This window comes from Carcharodon carcharias, chromosome 3 (assembly GCF_017639515.1).
Source record: "Carcharodon carcharias isolate sCarCar2 chromosome 3, sCarCar2.pri, whole genome shotgun sequence".
In the NCBI taxonomy this organism is placed as follows: domain Eukaryota; kingdom Metazoa; phylum Chordata; class Chondrichthyes; order Lamniformes; family Lamnidae; genus Carcharodon; species Carcharodon carcharias.
In genome coordinates this window covers 135,003,688-135,020,322 of record NC_054469.1, presented here as the reverse complement: position 1 = coordinate 135,020,322, position 16,635 = coordinate 135,003,688, and the positions used below count along the sequence as shown (strand labels likewise).

Below are 16,635 nucleotides of genomic sequence, written 5' to 3'. Positions count from 1 at the left end.
TAGTGAATCTTTAAAATTTGAGTCTACAGAACTTCGCAAGCTTAAATATATTTGGGTTTTATATCTGTATTTATATTGATCTAGAGAGACATTCACACTCAAGATGCACTTTCCCTTTAGCACGTACACTAGAAAGATAAAGGGATGATATAAGCTGTAATCAGTTTGCATATAAAAGTTGTCTGCTCACTACACCAGATTTTCAACCTTTAGGCTCATAAATATTTTCCAGCTATGTGACTTATATCTCCTTCATTCCCTCCCCCAATCAGCTCCCGAATCAAGCCAATTACAAGTACACAATCAATCACAAAGTATAGTGAGCATACACTAAAAGTTATGTCTTTTCCATCAGTATATTGTGAATTAATAAGTGTTTTATTTTAATTTCCTAGCTGTGAATGGAGCAAAAATATTAGCTAACATTTTTTAAAGGAGGCATGCTCTGACACAGAAAACATTTCAATTTCAAGAGAAGAATCACTGATTTCCTAACAAAATATTTAGGCATAAAACATTCGGAAAGGTGACCGAAAATAACTTCAGGTCGCACCTCTGCTAACTACCTACCAGACTGACATAAAATTTCCACCAGTCATAACGCCAAATCATAACACCAATAATCAGAAATAAACAACAACATCTTTTGTAAAGAAAAATGTTCCAAGGCAGAGCTGTAAACAAACATGAATGCTAAACCAAACGAGCGAATGATTAAGCCTTCGTCAAAAAAGTTAATTTTAAGGAGGGCCATAAAGGAGGCAAGAATGATAGAGAGGTGGAAGGCTTTAGCAAATCAATTCCAGAGTCAGGGTCTTGGATGCTGAAAGCATGTGCCTCGATGGTAGGGAAAAAGAGGCAGGGGTTGTGGGTGGGCAGGGGGTGGTGGTGGAGGGGGCGCAGTGGGATTTGTACAAGAGGATACATTGAGGACATGGTGCAGAATTTGATTTGACAAGTAGTGTTTTCGATGAGCTGTACATTACAAAGGATGGAGGATGGAAGGCCAGCCAGATGAGCAATTAAGTATTCAAAACTGGAAATGACAAAGGCATTAATGAGGGTTTCTGCATTAGATAGGCTAAGATGGGTGATATTACAGACATGGAACTAAGTGATCAATAATCATATATCAATAATCCAAGTGAAGTTGCACAGTGAGCTACTAATTCAAACTCTGATGCTCTATAAAGAAATGCGGATATTCCATCAGCTTTTTCTGAAAAATAAGTAAAGAAAGACAAAAGCATTCCAGAAATCAAAGGTCACAGAAAGAAAGCTGAACATGATGATGGAAGAGATGATAGCCAATGAAGAATTACCTAATTCAAAATTGAGAAAAATGGGACACAAGGCAATTAATTAACTTCTAACTACCACAAGTTGATTCAAGCAGAACTCTCAAAAACGGTTCAACATCAAAATGGTAGCAAAAGAAACAATGACGTAATAGAGACAAATTGGAACTGGAAAACAATCAAATTCAATCTTCCTCTTTTTCCCCTTTAACAGTCTTTCTGGATCAGGCATCCACTGAGCATGTTCTTCACTCGGACCAAGAAAACGTGACAACAGTTCAACAAGAGCTCTCACTTAGATTTGAAGAGTCGTCCAAAATAGAATAACATCAGCAATATACAAGTTATTGTTGTTTAAGATTCCAGTGCATTAGGATGCAAGATTTAAGCTGCTGACAAATTGGCTAAAAAGAGAGAAGACAACAATATTATGCGAGAAGCTGCCTTGCCTTTGCAAATCTCCTGAGCTCCACATCCATCTGCTCCACATTGATTTGTCTCCATTGTGTCTTGGTCCAGTCACAAATACTAGTCTGTTAAATGGGAAAATATACATGTTCAAGCTGAAACATTCCATGGGCTGAATTTTCAGGTCGGCTTATGCGATATTTCAGTCAGCAGGCGCACACAAAAGTCGGAAGCACGCCCACCAACAATTAAGAGGGCAATTAAGCCCATTAAAGGTGTAATTGCCCCTGATTTTTCTGGGTTCGTCCACCTCGCGGTTGGCAATAGGCGAATCACACGTGGAGTGCAGAGGGCAGCAGATGGTTTGTTGCCACGCCACGTTGAAGCTCCCTTCCCAGCATGTCATCACCCTGACTTGTACATGTCCTGGAGCTCAAACACAGCGCCTAGGTGCACTCCTCCAGGTTGCCCCCAAACCAGTCATGTGGGACTTAGTATAACACATGCTGCGGGGGCAAAACGCATCTCTTCACCACCCTCTCAGGCTGACCTCAGCATGGGCAATATCTGCTGGCTCAACCAGCAAAGGACACATGCTGTCAATAATTCAATGCAGCCACTACACTCAGACTTGGGGGGAGTGGGCAGCAAGGGGGGTAAGCCAACCTGTTGGGTTAAATGACCAATATCAGCATGGTACTCACCCTGCCAGAGCACAACAACTCGTTGAAGCGCTTGCGACACTAGATCTAGGTGCGCAGCACCACTTCACGGGAGCTCACCACCCCGGCCACCTCCTCCCAGGCACGTTTTGTTCTGTGGGAGGGCCTCTTCCTCGCATCCTGGGGAACCAGTACTTCCCGCCATGCTGCTATCGCCTCGAGGAGGACAGCAACGCAGTCACCCGAAAAATAAGGGGCACAATGGCCCCCCGCTCTACCCTCCAGACTGGCCTGCTAACCAAAAGCACTCTAGTGAGCCCTTCCACTTACCATTGTGAGCAGCTTTGCAAAGGCTGCCACAGCTTCATATAAATAGGCCGCCAGGTTGCCATTGGACCTGGCAGACAATGCACTCCTGCCGCTGCCGGCCCACTTCCGTTATCCTCGGGAGTCACGCATTACACTGGACGGGCCTTAATTGGCCCGCCCGCGTAAAATGGCGGCGCAGACCTAATCGCGGGTGACGATCGGGTCCGCACCCACCCAAGCTCGCTCCCGCTCCGCCCTCCTGCCAACCAGAAAATTAAGCCCATGGGTTCAACTCCCTCTATGGCAGCTGGTAGAATTTAAAATCCAATTAATTAATAAATGCAATTAATTAATCAGTTTGGAATTGAAAGCTAGGCCAGGATTTTCCCCTCTGCGATTTGGGGGTGGGGCCCAGTCGCCAAGGGGAAAATGATGCGGGATGACATCAGGAGGAATCCCTGACATCATCCCGGTCCATTTAAATTTTTAGGAAGGTGAGCGGACAGCAAAATCAGCTGTCCGCCCGCCAACATGTCAATTGCCAATTGAGGCCATTGACAAGCTATTTAAAGTGACTAAAGACCTGCCCATCCAACCTTGAGGCTGGAGGGCAGGCCAGGAGCCCCAGCGGGCTCCGAATTATTGATGAAACTTCATCCACTAGCGGGGTGAAGTTTCATGTCCATATTGTAAAAAATTAATAAAGTTTATATGTTCTTTATTAACATGTCCCATCTCGTGTGACATTGTCACATGAGGGGGACACGTTAATAATTTTTTAATGTTTCTATTTTTAATGTTTTTGACACTGTCAGTTATCTCCCTGAGACAGGACACGCACTCTGACAGTTGGGGATTCCCTCCCCTCCCTGCAGAGGGAGCGCATAGCGCTTCCCGTCGGGGAAGCTGCTGGGTGGGCCTTAATTGGCCCGCCCACTTAAAATAGTGGCGGGCCCCATTTCAGTGGTGGGGGTTGGCTGCCTACCCGCCGCCAAGCTGTGATGGGGCCTGCCCGCCATCCAAGGGCAAGATTCTGCCCCTAGTCTCAGTAACGGTGACCATAAAACTGTCATTAATTGGCATAAAAACCCATCTAGTTCACTAACGTCCTTTATGAAACCTCCCATCCTTACCTGGTCTGTCCTACATGTGACAGCAGAATGACAACCATGTGGTTGACTCGTAACTGCCCTCTGAAATGGCCCAGCAAGCCAATCAGTTGTATCAAACTGCTACGGAATGTACTGCAGTGATTCAAGAAGGTCGTTCACCACCACCTACTCAAGGTAAATTAGGGAAGGGAAAATGCTGGCCCTGCCAGTGACACCCACACCGCATGAAAAAAAATTTTAAAAGCCTAATCCACTTGGTGAGTAATTGATAGTATTAGGTTTGGTTGTCCATTTTATACACAGGCCAATTTTACTGTCTCCACCCTTTCCACCTCCACTCTGGTAATGAAGCCCTAAACCATGCTTTTGTCACCACCAAAACTGATTATTGCAATACTCTCCATCCTCCATAAACTTCAGCTCATCTGAAGCTTTGTTTCCAGTATCTGTCCCTGCATCGAGCTCCCATTTCAACCATCAACCTTCCTCCCAATGGCCTACACTGGCTTCCAGTTCCCAATACCTCCAATTATCATCCTCTTCTTGAAATCCATTTATGGCCTCACCTCTCCCTACAGTTACTGCCTCCTCCAGCCTACAACCCAACTCCTAAGCTTTTCGTTCCTTCAACTCTGATCTTTTGTGCATTCCTCCTCCCTTTTGCCCAGCATAGGTGTGCCTTCAGTCACCCAGATCTCATGCTCTGGCATTCCTTCCCTAAACCCCTCTGCTTCTCCATATCTCTTTCTCGCTCTCTCTTGCCATCTTGAATTATCTCTTTCAACGTTACTTCTTCAACCAAGCTTTTAGTCACCCTGCCTAACATTTCATTCTTTGGTTTGGTATCCAGTGCTTTATTCGGTCTCTGTGAAGTGCCTTGGAATATTTTTCTGCGTTAAAGGTGCTATAAGAACATTGGAAGCAGACCATTCAGTCCCTTGTGTTTGTTCTACCATCCAACTGGATCATAGTTGATCTATATCCTAACTCCATTTATCAGACTTGGTTTTGAAATCCTTAATATACTTACCTAACAAGAATCTCAGCTTTGACATTTTCAACTGACCTAGCCTCAACAGCTTTTGAGGGAGGGAGTTCCAGATTTCAACTACACACCATAAATCCATGTTGTTGTTATTGTTGTAACAACAGAATCATCTGACTACTTGACTAGAAGTTGCAAGTGCTCTCCCAGTCTTCCCCATGGCTGGAGTTTTCCTGTCCAGTGAGATTCAGCAGATCTCAATTTATCTTTCAATTGAAGTATCACAAGGTAATAGAATATTTCATTACATGATGCAAGAAAAAAAAAACAGCCATGCTAGTCTTACCCTTTGCAAAATGCACCTACTGTTGTATATCTGTAGGGTAACATCAATTATGACCCTCTTGGATGAGTCCTCACCTTAAGCAGTGTCATTTCCCAGTGTGAAGGGAAAAGAGAGTACCAACAGAAGGGAATGGAAATGACAAGAAAAATAATGACAAATAGATGTTTTTTTTATGACACAAGAATAAATGGATGCTTTACCTTTATGTATACAATAATATCCCAGAGTTGTTTGAGTAGAACTATATCTCGGCGACACTGTTTTAACTGCTTATACTCAGGAACCGTCACCTCAAACAGGTTGGCTGATTCTTGCATTTGTATTGTCACTTCTTCCAGAGCTCTGAGCTCCTGGTTAGCCTGAATGGCAGAATTGGAAAGAGTTCAGTTCATTCCATTAGTATAGCTGTTAATGCTACTGCCCACAAGGTCAGTATTAGGGAATCAGATGGAATATTCACAGCGGTGTTGTCTTTGTTAATGATGGTACAGCAGTATTATACTTTGCTTACAAAAGGCTTAACAATTAGCAAAGGTTAGAAAATCTACATGACCGTTGTCAAATAATAATAAGTTAGAAAGTAATTAAAAAGGCTCAAAGAATGTTGGTCTTTATTTAAAGGGTCTAGAACACAAAGGGTAACAAGTTATACTTCATTTGGTCAGAACACTAACCCCATCAGGCTTGTTTAGTTTTGGGCACTGCAGTTCAGGAAGGACAAGTAGATAAATTATTAAAATTAGAGCTAGCCCATTCAAGGGTGAAAACGAGAAGATTCTTTCTACGCAAAGGTTAGAGAAATTCTCTTCCCCAAAAGGCTGTGGATGTTGGGTCAACTGAAATTTGAAGACTGAGATTAACAAATTAACCCCCTGAGCTAGAGGCATGTTTTGACTTCTAAAAGACTATAACCTACTTGTAAAAATGATAATTGTGAACGTAACTTCTAAATTGAAAATGCAAGCCAGTTAAATTCACATCTGGCACTGCTTTCTACAGCTAGCAAGATGTAAATGGATAGGGAAAGCAAACAATTTCACTTTTCAGGTCCTTTCATATCATGGCATTTCATCTGACAACAGATGGAATGCCGGTTGGACCATTGTATAAATGCTTCGACACCAAAGGAGGTCTTAGCACTGAAGAACTACAAGTATGTAAGTCAATTAATCTGCTGATGGATTATAGAATCAGCTTGAGTAAAGTAAACACAGGGAGCTAGCCACCCCAATTCAACCAAACATTCCTTATTTCTTCAGTTGAATGCTGCCGAATCGGAGGCAAGGAGGCCACGCCCCTTACAGCACTTGTGTGCCATAAATCAGGTGAGTTTAAAGGTCCTGTCATTTTCAATCCTTAGGTTTGTCAAGTAAGTTTCAGAATTTGGGAGCAGGGGTTGACCGTTCGGGGGGTGGGGGGGGGGGGGGTGCGCTGAGGATGTTGGCCAGCCAGCTGGGGGAGGGGTTATGCTGTCGGCTAATCCAGTGGTGGGTGAGAGGGTGGGGTCACACAGTTGGGAGAGGTCATGCACAGGGCCTGCAGGGGTTGGGGCCTGTCAGGCAGTTGGAAAGGGAGGTGACCTTGTGGGGGGTGGGGGAGGGGGGCGGGGGAGGGGGTTGGCATGGCACAGGGAAGGTAGACAGGGGCTGGGGAGGTCCCATAAATGGGGTGGAGGGGGGTGCAGTCCCATGAGGGGGTGCGGAGGGAAAGTGGCGGGGGGGGAGGGGGGGAGTGTTCCCTGGGGGTCGATGTAGGTCTGTACAATAGTTACCTAAAAGCTAGAAGTGATTTTATTTCTTCAGTTCTTCCAACTTTTTCTGGGTAACTATTAATGTATATCAGCTGGAACCATCCGAAGTTTGCGATTTCAAATGGGAAGTTTGCACTTCCCAGGCAACTGCCATGCACTACTTACCTGGGAACCTCTGGGGAGTTTCCCCAGTGCATCTTTGGGGTATCCCTCAGATACACTGCCCTGGGGCTTGGAAGTTACAGCCCTAATTTCAAGAGTAATGCACGAAGGCTGCTCTCAATAAAGGAGGAAAACAACTATCTAGTATAAAGCAATCTAATGTACTTAAAGATTGTATTCTTTACCTGCCTCTTATCTAAATTGCTTTATTTTATTGTGCTTCACCCTCGCACAGGCTTTTGGTATGTTTGCCACAATGATATCAATGTCTCTCAAAAGACTAGATAACATCAAATGAATCTCATAAATTTTGAAAGTTTATGGTCCACTGCTCCTGGTTAATCAGTTTTCACTGTTCACCACAACATTGGCAAACTGATGAGCTAATCTTTAAAACAAGTTTTCAAATCTTTGTTAATTTTGCAATACATACAAAACACCCACAATTAGATGTCCACCAGGCACTCTGCCTGCATGGAGTCAAGAACAGTAATGGTGAAGTGGAGACTGGCATCAAGCACCTACATGATCCTGTATCTGCTCACAATTGAGTGGTTTGTTGGACCAATTCAGAAAGCATTAAATCAACTATACATTGTTGAACTAACTAGCACAAGTGACAGGGTTTCCCTTGCCTAAAATAAATTAATAAACCAGATAAATTTTTTACAACAATCTTGCATCTCTTATGGTCTTTTTTCCCATTGTCAGCAAGCCACCTACCAGGATTACTGAATGCACTTTCCAAACATGCTATGGGTATATTTGGATTTACTGCCTCAGAAATGTTAATCTAATGCCCTACCAATATTCAGCTATGTCCTTGATGGAGTTGGGGCAAGATGAGAAATTGGAGTTCTGTCGGCTGTTTTAGGAATAAGAAGTAGAATCATGCGAGGACAGTGTCATCAAGCTGAGATTGAAGGAAAAGCAATGGTGGACAATGGCACTGTGAGCCACATAAAGCAGTGCAGAGGTTGAGAAGGGCAACGCCATTTACATTGTAAACAAGGGATATAATTTGAGCATTTGGGCAAAGTTCTCTCTCTCAGTATGTGAGAAAGGTAGAAGCTGGATTATAGAGATTTGAAGAGGGAGTTCTGAGAATGATAACCAAGGAGTTGGAAAGTGATAGTGCATGTCGGGGTCTTACACAAGAAAGCATGGTACTAAGATTTCGCTAAAAAGTTTCTTTTCGCAAGTCTAGCCACAATCGCACTTCATCCCTCATCCAACTGTGGCACAGGTAGCTGCATCATCTATGCCCTGTGTACATTTGGTTGAGCGCTGTCTTTGAGTGAGGCTGAAGACAGGGAGCTCTGCTATTGGGTCAGTGATGAGGAGTTGGTTCTTTATGCTGCCTCCGGCCCCCAATTCCATCCAATGGATAGTGGGTTGATACCAGCTGCATGAATATCAGCTGCTATTTCATAGAATGACCAGCACAATTTTAAGTGTTTTTTTGGTGATTTTTTCAGGTCTCTATGAATGGGAAGGTCGATGTTTTTCATGAATTTTTCCATCTCTCAGAGCATGATGATGCCGTGGCAATTGGCAGACGGGGCAATGTGGCACAGCACCAGGAGTCACTCAGTTTGACTGGGCATAAGCATCCCTGATTCTGCCCTCATTGAAGTGCTTAGTTGCATATTAATGATTTTTGTGTGATAGCTGCAGGACCACAGACAGAATATCTAGTCCAGAATAGACTAGAACCACTATTATAATACAAAGTGCTGGCCATGCTCCCCCATGACGGGTTTCTGGACTAGGTTCACCCTGTTTTTAAAAATATTTTGGGTGATGAGATGAGGCCGATAGTTGAGAGCCCTGACAACCTAGAGAATCGAGAACTTGTCTGCTAATGTCATCAAGAAAACGCACAAATGCCTGAAAGCGGCCACCTGGTCTGAAAAGCATAAAAGCATCAACCAAAAAATCCCTTTCAGGACAAACCAACTAAGAAAATGTGCTTTTTAATGTTATGATGACCAGAGGATGCAGGAGGGTCATGAATGATGATAATGAGTTTGAAAGGGAGAGAAGCTGAAAGAGAGATGAAAGAAAGTTATTAACAATGTCAACTGGCATGGGTGCTCTGAAGGGATGCTGAATGTTGAAGAGGGGTATGATGTCATGGTGGTTATATTTCTAAGTAACAATCCACAGGGATCGGTGTTGGGTCCCTTGCTGTTTGTGGTATATATAAACGATTTAGACTTGAGGGTTGATCAGTAAGCTCGTGGATGACACGAAAATTGGTGGGGTGGTAAACAAGTGAGGTGGATAGCCTTAGATTACAGGAGGATGTAGACGGGTTGGTCAGATGGACTGATCAATGGCAAATGGAATTTAATACGGATAAATGTGAGGTGATGCACTTGGGCAGGACAAACAAGGCACAGGAATACATGATGAATGGTAGGACCCTGGGAAGTACTGAGGATCAGAGGGACCTTGGTGTGCATGTCCACTGGTCTCTTAAGGTAGCAGGACAGATAGATAAGGTGGTTAAGAAGGCATATAGGATACTTGCCTTTATTAGCCGAGGCATAGAATATAAGAGCAGGGACGTTATGCTGGAACTGTGTAAAACGCTAGTTAGGTCACAGCTAGAGTATTGCGTGCAGTTCTGGAATCTGCATTATAGGAAGGATATGATTGCACCAGAGTGCAGAGGAGATTTACCAGGATGTTGCCTGGGCTGGAGAGTTTTAGTTATGAGGAGAGATTGGATAGACTGGGGTTATTTTCCCCGGAGCAGAGGAGATTCAGGGGGGACATGATGGAGGTTATGAGGGGCAGAGAGAGGGTAGACAGGAAGGAACTTTCCCCCTTGGTGAAGGGATCAATAACCAGGGGGAATAGATTTAAGGTAAGGGGCAGGAGGTTTAGAAGGGATGTGAGGAAGAATTCTTTCACCCAGAGGGTGGTGGGAATCTGGAACTCACTGCCCGAAAGGGTGATAGAGGCAGAAACCCTCATAACATTTAAGAAGTACTTGGATGTGCACTTGTGATGTCATGGCATACAAGGCTATTGGCCAAGTGCTGGAAAATGGGATTAGAATTGTTAGGTACTTGTTTGACCAGTGCAAACTCGATGGGCCGAAGGGTCTTTTTCTGTGCTGTAGACCTATATGACTCTATGAATCCAAAGCCCTTGTCTAATGATGTTGCGATACAAGTTCAAATTCCTCCAAAGCAGCTGGCGAATTTAAATTTAGTTAATTAAATGAAATCTAGAATTAAAACCTAGTATTAGGAATGGTGACTATGAAACTACTGGATTAAAAATCCATCTAGTTCACTAATGTCCTTTAAGTAAGGAAATCTTTCATCCTTACCTGGTCTGGCATATACATGGTTTGAGTCCGGAACCTCAGCAATGTGGTCAATTCTTAAGTAGCCTATCAAGCCAAGTGATAGTTATATTCAAGAAGGTGGCTTATCACCTTTGTTGCAAGGGCAGTTAGGGATGAGCAATAATTGCTGGCATTTCCAGCAAAGTGCCACATCCCTTGTATAAATAACAAAATTGTTGGATGGGAAAGGGATTAAACCAGCAGCAGGTGAACCTCATGAAAGGCATGGTGGTGGTGGTGGTGGTGGGTGTAAGGGGAGCTACAGAGTCACAGGAAATCAGGAGTGAGATTCTGGAAGGATTGGAAGGAACTAGAAGCAGCTCCCCAAATGCCTCAACCTTAGAACCAAAGAGTTCTGTGACCACTTCATACTCATATTGGCAGTGAGGGAGAAATGTGTTTGAGCAGGCAGTTAATCATGAAGAAAGCAGTCTTGTGATGTCCTAGATCTCCAGGATGACCTTCTTGTGACGAGTAGTTTGTCTGAGAGGAGAGAGGCATTGTAATGCTTGATGTGGTTAAGTCAATTCTAGGAATGGATGGCTAGACTGGTTGTGCATCAGTGTGCTTAAAAGCTACTATCCTGACTTCAAAGAGCAAAAGGTGGAACTTGCACTGGTGGGAATGGTAGATGTAAGAGATAGTTCTAGATTTGCAGAGAACATGGGTATTGGAACGCAAAAGTAAGTGAATAGTGTGGCAAGTCAATAGCAGCACAGGTATTATGATGGATAGAGGCCCAAAAGTCAAGCAGTTGAGCAGTGGAGTGAAGTACATTCAAATATCACCTCAAAAATAACTATTTATAATATTAGCCTACAGTATGGTGATCTTTTTTTATTTGAGGGTCAACCGGCTTATTTTAAACAGTTACTGCCTCTCATTACAATAAGCGATAGAGGAAAGTCATGTGGATATGTTAACCTTACATACATTAATATTGCTAATCATAATTTTTAGCTTATAACGACTTGTACTGAATTTAAGTAAAATGCATCACTTTTTAAATCATAAGTTTTCAATATTTGTCACTCCATTTCACTTATTTACAACTAAAACAAATGTCAAAGTTAGTCCTTACAAAGTGAACAAAAGGGAACAGTGCTAGTACAAGCATTCATGTGGAAATTAGAGGGATAAGGCAGCTTGCAGAGTAGGAAACGACCTGTCACAAACCATCTTATAATGGTCTCTCATTGTGGAGTCACTTAGAAATAGATTTTGAGTAACTACCATTTTGCAAGTGAATTTGAAAGGTCACAATAACCAAAAAGTACATAAATCCGGTTACAGTCTTCATACTTCGAACAGTACAACATATATTCAAGAATATTAGTCTGTCCCACTGACATGCTCTTTAATATCTATTTTGATATGCTATATCAAACCTTAGTAGCATTTCCATCAAAACTCTCAGGACTTTGTTCCTACCTTGTCTAGCAATGTATACGGGTTCACAGAATTAAACGTGAAAGGTGCTTCCATTTGGAATTGTTCTCTAAACTCTATTTGGCTAGTCTGTTAAAAGAAAAAAGGAATATAGACCATGCCCTCAGTGAGTTTTTCAAATTTCACTACTTACATGATTTTTCGAGAACAAAGTGAATTAAATCGAGTTTGGTTGCATTGGTTTTTAGAAGTAAAAAGACCGCACTTACATCAAATGCCACACATCTTTTTCTGATGAGTGACACCTCTGCAGTCTGGAGGGCTGCAACCTCATGCTTCACAGAAACAGCAATCTTCTTTGTATTATTCCACTTTTCTGGTAATTCCTATTGATCATTGAAAAATTTCTAGTTTCAAAAGAAGAAATTTTCACCAAATTTCCTTTAACTTTATCTTGAAAACAAATGTTATTCATAAAAACTAGTTGAACGCCTGTGGAATTGCATACAGTACTGGGGGGGGTGGGGGGGATAATTTTCGACTTGGCTGCTGGTGCTGTATTCTAGCGGAGTGGATCATCAACCATTACAGCTTGTCCCTGATTTCTGTTCCATTGATTTCAGTAGATCAAAAACAGGTTGGGTTCTACAACTGGCACGTGACCCATTGTGCCAGGTTACTATGCAGTCGGTGGGTTTAAAAATTATTTAAAGGACTGAAATCCACAGGCAGCTGCTAGAATTGAAGCCCAGGACTTTCCCTGGTGTGGCTTTGCCAATTTTAACAGTCAGGTTTCATCTATATCCTTCTGGACAACTACCCATTCGATAAGTAGTTGGTTGGCTAACAGCAGATCAAACGACCTGGAAGCTGCCCATCAGTACTTAAGTAAATCACTGGAGGTGGTGGGGGAAGCGGGGGATGGAAGGTAATGCAAGGTCTTCTGGGTGGACAGGGGAGGTAGCTTGGGGGGGAGCATGAGTCCATTCTTTCTTTGTGGGGCATGAAAGAGCATTCCTCTTCAGTCAGTCAGTCCCGCATATACGTCCAGCATACGTTAATGATGTGTCCGCCAAATTCAAGTGAATTCTTCAACCGCCCAATGTTAAAATTGAACGATCAAAACAACGAGCCATTTTATGTCGCAAAGTTCCATTCTTTTTCAAATCAAACATATTCTTCTCAATAAATTTACTGCAAATACATTTGAACAAATAAAAAAAAATCTACCTCTAACTGCATGTAAACTTGGTCTGGCATACTTTGATCATAACTCTCAAGAAGGGTAATTGTCTCCTTTAAAGGTTCAAAAAGTTCATCAGTGGTGGTCTGTCTGTCTCTCACAGCCATTAGATGTCCCATTATATCAACAAGGCCATTATAGTCTCCTTCTTTCACTTTCTTTTTAAGTCCCTTATCTGTCACCTTGATAAATTCCTCAAGTTCACTTAGGCTGTGTGAAAGAAAAAAGACAAAAACCATACTCGCGCTTGTGAGAACACATTAAAAAACAATACATAATAAAATGTGCACTCCTGCCAAATTTCTGGTAAGGGAACTAAGAAACTTCCATGCCATATCATCCAATGGTTTTCAAATTTTGTTTAGAATAGTAACAAGCAGTAATTGAAGTTTTCTGTTGTGCCTTTTAGAGTTTTTGTTCCATAGTTAAGCACTGCTGGTTGCATTCTACATGGCCTTATGAACTTTACCCGAAGTAAGAAGGAGCTGAATAATCAACTCTGTTGAGTGAGTACCTGCCTTTCCCTAAGCAAAAAAATCTCACATAGTGCATTTTTAGCAAATGATATGGTACATTAGAGCAAAATGTCCCAACCAGCAACATAACATGATATAAGGTAAAGCAAGTCAGGGAGTGACTATTGTATCTGAAAACCCTGTTTTAAAAGGTAGTTCATACACATTTCTTTTCAAATCCCAAAAATGGTAAGTTATCCACCTATCAGTAACATAACGCATGAGGTGTTCTTTAAACATCCAGCTCCATTTTTTGATCGTATTTAACAATGCCACCTTAAATGGTTTAATGTCAACTTTAAACCAACTTTCAAAGACTCGACTGTCTTCAAATTTGCTGATCTGGATATACAGGTTTTCATAGATATCGATCTGTAAAACAAAACATAAAATTAAGAACTGTAACCATAGGAATTTCTATTCTTTTAAGCTCAGCAATTGTAATATTAAGCTTGCAAACAATAACTTGCAGCATAGTATGTGCTATAATCAAAATCATTAATTTTTTTATAATATTTGCAAAACTGTTTAATGTTAAAATAGGCTGGGTTTTTAACTGCATTGTGGTGTGGTGGGATATTGGTTTGCATTAGAATTTCTCACACAATGACATGCATTTTGGCTTTGTCTGCTAATGTAAAACGGATAAAAGCAAATCCACAGACCTTTCGTTAAGATTCTGAGTTCCTTCCCTTTCTTGGAGAACTGAATCTTTTTCACAAATGAGTTTGTACATTGTACACATAGTAAACATGAAACTTACACAACATTCTCAGATGACAAAGATTATTAAAAGATTCAATACTAAGAAAAAATAAATGCCACCATAAAATAAGCATTCCAAACCAAATTTAAAAATGAAATCATATAATGTTGTATACAAACATCTACTAATCATTCTTGTACATTCCTTTAGTGTCTGTCTTCTGAATGCCTTTCTCTGTGCTGGTACGCCTTTGCAGCGCTACCCGAGTGAATGCTGTATGACTGGTGGAAGGCTGCTGACTTCCAGTGAATGATGCCGCACATGGTTTTGGAGGTCAACTTCAAACAGCTCTGGGCCGCTCAGCATAGATGGCAGCAGTCTAGGGCACTGGCTGTTCAACAACAAGCAAGGGCACTGGTGGTGGCAAGCATGAAAGGACAAATGCACTCGTTCTAAGAGAAGGTGACAGGTTCATGCTCCATGGTGCCACTGTCCCTCCACATGGATGGAGCCTCAGAAATCCAAGCAATCTATTAGAGAACAGATTGCTGGACAACTGTGATACCCTGTAAGCCCCTTCACACACAGTAACCACCGCCATATGGCTGCAGTCTGATTGATTGACTTCAGTCTGAATTTCTACTGGAGCACTCAGACACTGGATGACTGCTGTTTGTGTTGTGATGGAAGCTGAGAATAGACAATTGGAAGCGACATCATACTTGGGACAAGTCCGTAAATCGGAATGGCCACCACTTCCGAGTTGGGTTCCAAGCACAGCACAAAGCCCTGTGCCAAGTTGGTGCTGGACTCCTCCATGCTTCTTAACATTGACCACAGGCCTTGTGGCAGTCTTCATAATGCACCAAGCATTGTGTTGTGTGTACATATCAGCGTTCTTCTCATTTGAATCCTCTGCAGCTGAAGCCATGTGCAAATTTGCTTTCTGATAAGCTGGCACCTACACTAGCCTTGCTCCCTGCCCTGGCTGCAGACCACTCAGGCCCAGTATGCAGATCTTACCTCTATTCTATCCTTGAAGATAAATACAGTGTCAGTAACTGAGCTGGTGGCCGTGCCTTCAGCATTATTCACTTCTGGTCAGGCTGCATCTCATGGGTATTCAAAAAGGTAAAGGGTGGGGTTGTGCTGCTGGTAAATGGAGAAAGTAAATGATGCATGTTTGCCCAACATGCAGCTTTGTAAACACAGAGGGAGGAAGAGAATGATGATGTTAGACAACTTGAAACTTAAAATGTAATGTTCCTAAGAGCAACTGAAGAGAAAAGCGCAAGGCTGAGAGACATGCAGAAATGAGCACAAGACCTGCCCTTAGGCAGATCACTACTACTATAACTGACCTTGTCCACTTCTTGTGGCAGTAAGTCCAAGTCCTCTAGGGTTGACTCCTGGCACAGCCTATCTGCTTAACTGCATTTTTTATCTCTGCCTGGAGGGCTTCCTTCCTTGCTGCAGATGCAAAACATCTCTCCTTGTTGTTGGTGACATCTTTTGATGATCTGCTTCTATCACTGCTTGTTTGTCCCTACAACCACACCAACCCCCTCCACTTCTCTCTCGCTCTCTCTCTCCGCCCCCCCCCCCCCCCACACACCTTAAACCAGCTTATATTTCAACTCTTTCTTGGACTCGAACTCAAGTTCTGTCGAAGGGTCACGAGGACTCGAAACGTCAACTCTTTTCTTCTCCGCCGATGCTGCCAGACCTGCTGAGTTTTTCCAGGTAATTCTGTTTTTGTTTTGGATTTCCAGCATCCACAGTTTTTTTGTTTTTATGTCTCCTTTCCATCTCCTCCACCAAGACCTCCAGTGCAGCCTCCAAAAACCTTGGAGCCGCACTTCCTCTGTTGTCATTCCTCACTCTTTCCCAGGTCAGACTTTCTCTAAGACTCCCAGAACCAGCTCCATCAACACACGCCAGCCTTTTAAGGAGGTGTAGACGACCTTTAGCAGTGCAGCCTAGTTTTAAGTGGTGCCAGCCACTCACGATATTGCCCCCTACTCATATGCCCATCCAATAAACAGCATGGTTAGTGCTAGCTGGACATAGAGATCGGTTAAATGAGCAAGCAACTCAAAGTTGACATACTGTCAATATTGCTGGCAGCAGTACCATCTAAAGGATGCACTGCACCAACTTGCCAAGGCTCATGCGACAGCACCTTCTAAACCTGCAATCTCTACCACCTAGAAGGATAAGGGCAGCAGGTGAATGGCAATCTCATTGCCTGCAATTTCCCTTCCAAGTCACAAACCATCCTGACTTGAAACTATATCACCACTCCTTCACTGCTGCTGGATCAAAATCCTGGAATTCCTTTCCTAACAGCACTGTGGCTTTACCTACAGCACATGGACTGCAGGGG

General features: G+C 42.7%; 1 protein-coding gene across 1 annotated transcript in view; it reads right to left on the bottom strand.

The window, feature by feature from the left end:
• LOC121276335 (dynein heavy chain 11, axonemal-like) overlaps window positions 1-16,635 on the bottom strand; it is a 564,873-nt gene that overhangs the window by 416,535 nt on the left and 131,703 nt on the right. The window contains exons 17-22 of the mRNA XM_041184616.1: window positions 13,746-13,915; window positions 13,016-13,238; window positions 12,055-12,171; window positions 11,828-11,914; window positions 5,321-5,479; window positions 1,748-1,831 (exon numbers count right to left, since the gene is read on the bottom strand). Coding sequence (XP_041040550.1) covers window positions 1,748-1,831; window positions 5,321-5,479; window positions 11,828-11,914; window positions 12,055-12,171; window positions 13,016-13,238; window positions 13,746-13,915 — 840 coding nt within the window. The remainder of the gene's footprint in view (window positions 1-1,747; window positions 1,832-5,320; window positions 5,480-11,827; window positions 11,915-12,054; window positions 12,172-13,015; window positions 13,239-13,745; window positions 13,916-16,635) is intronic.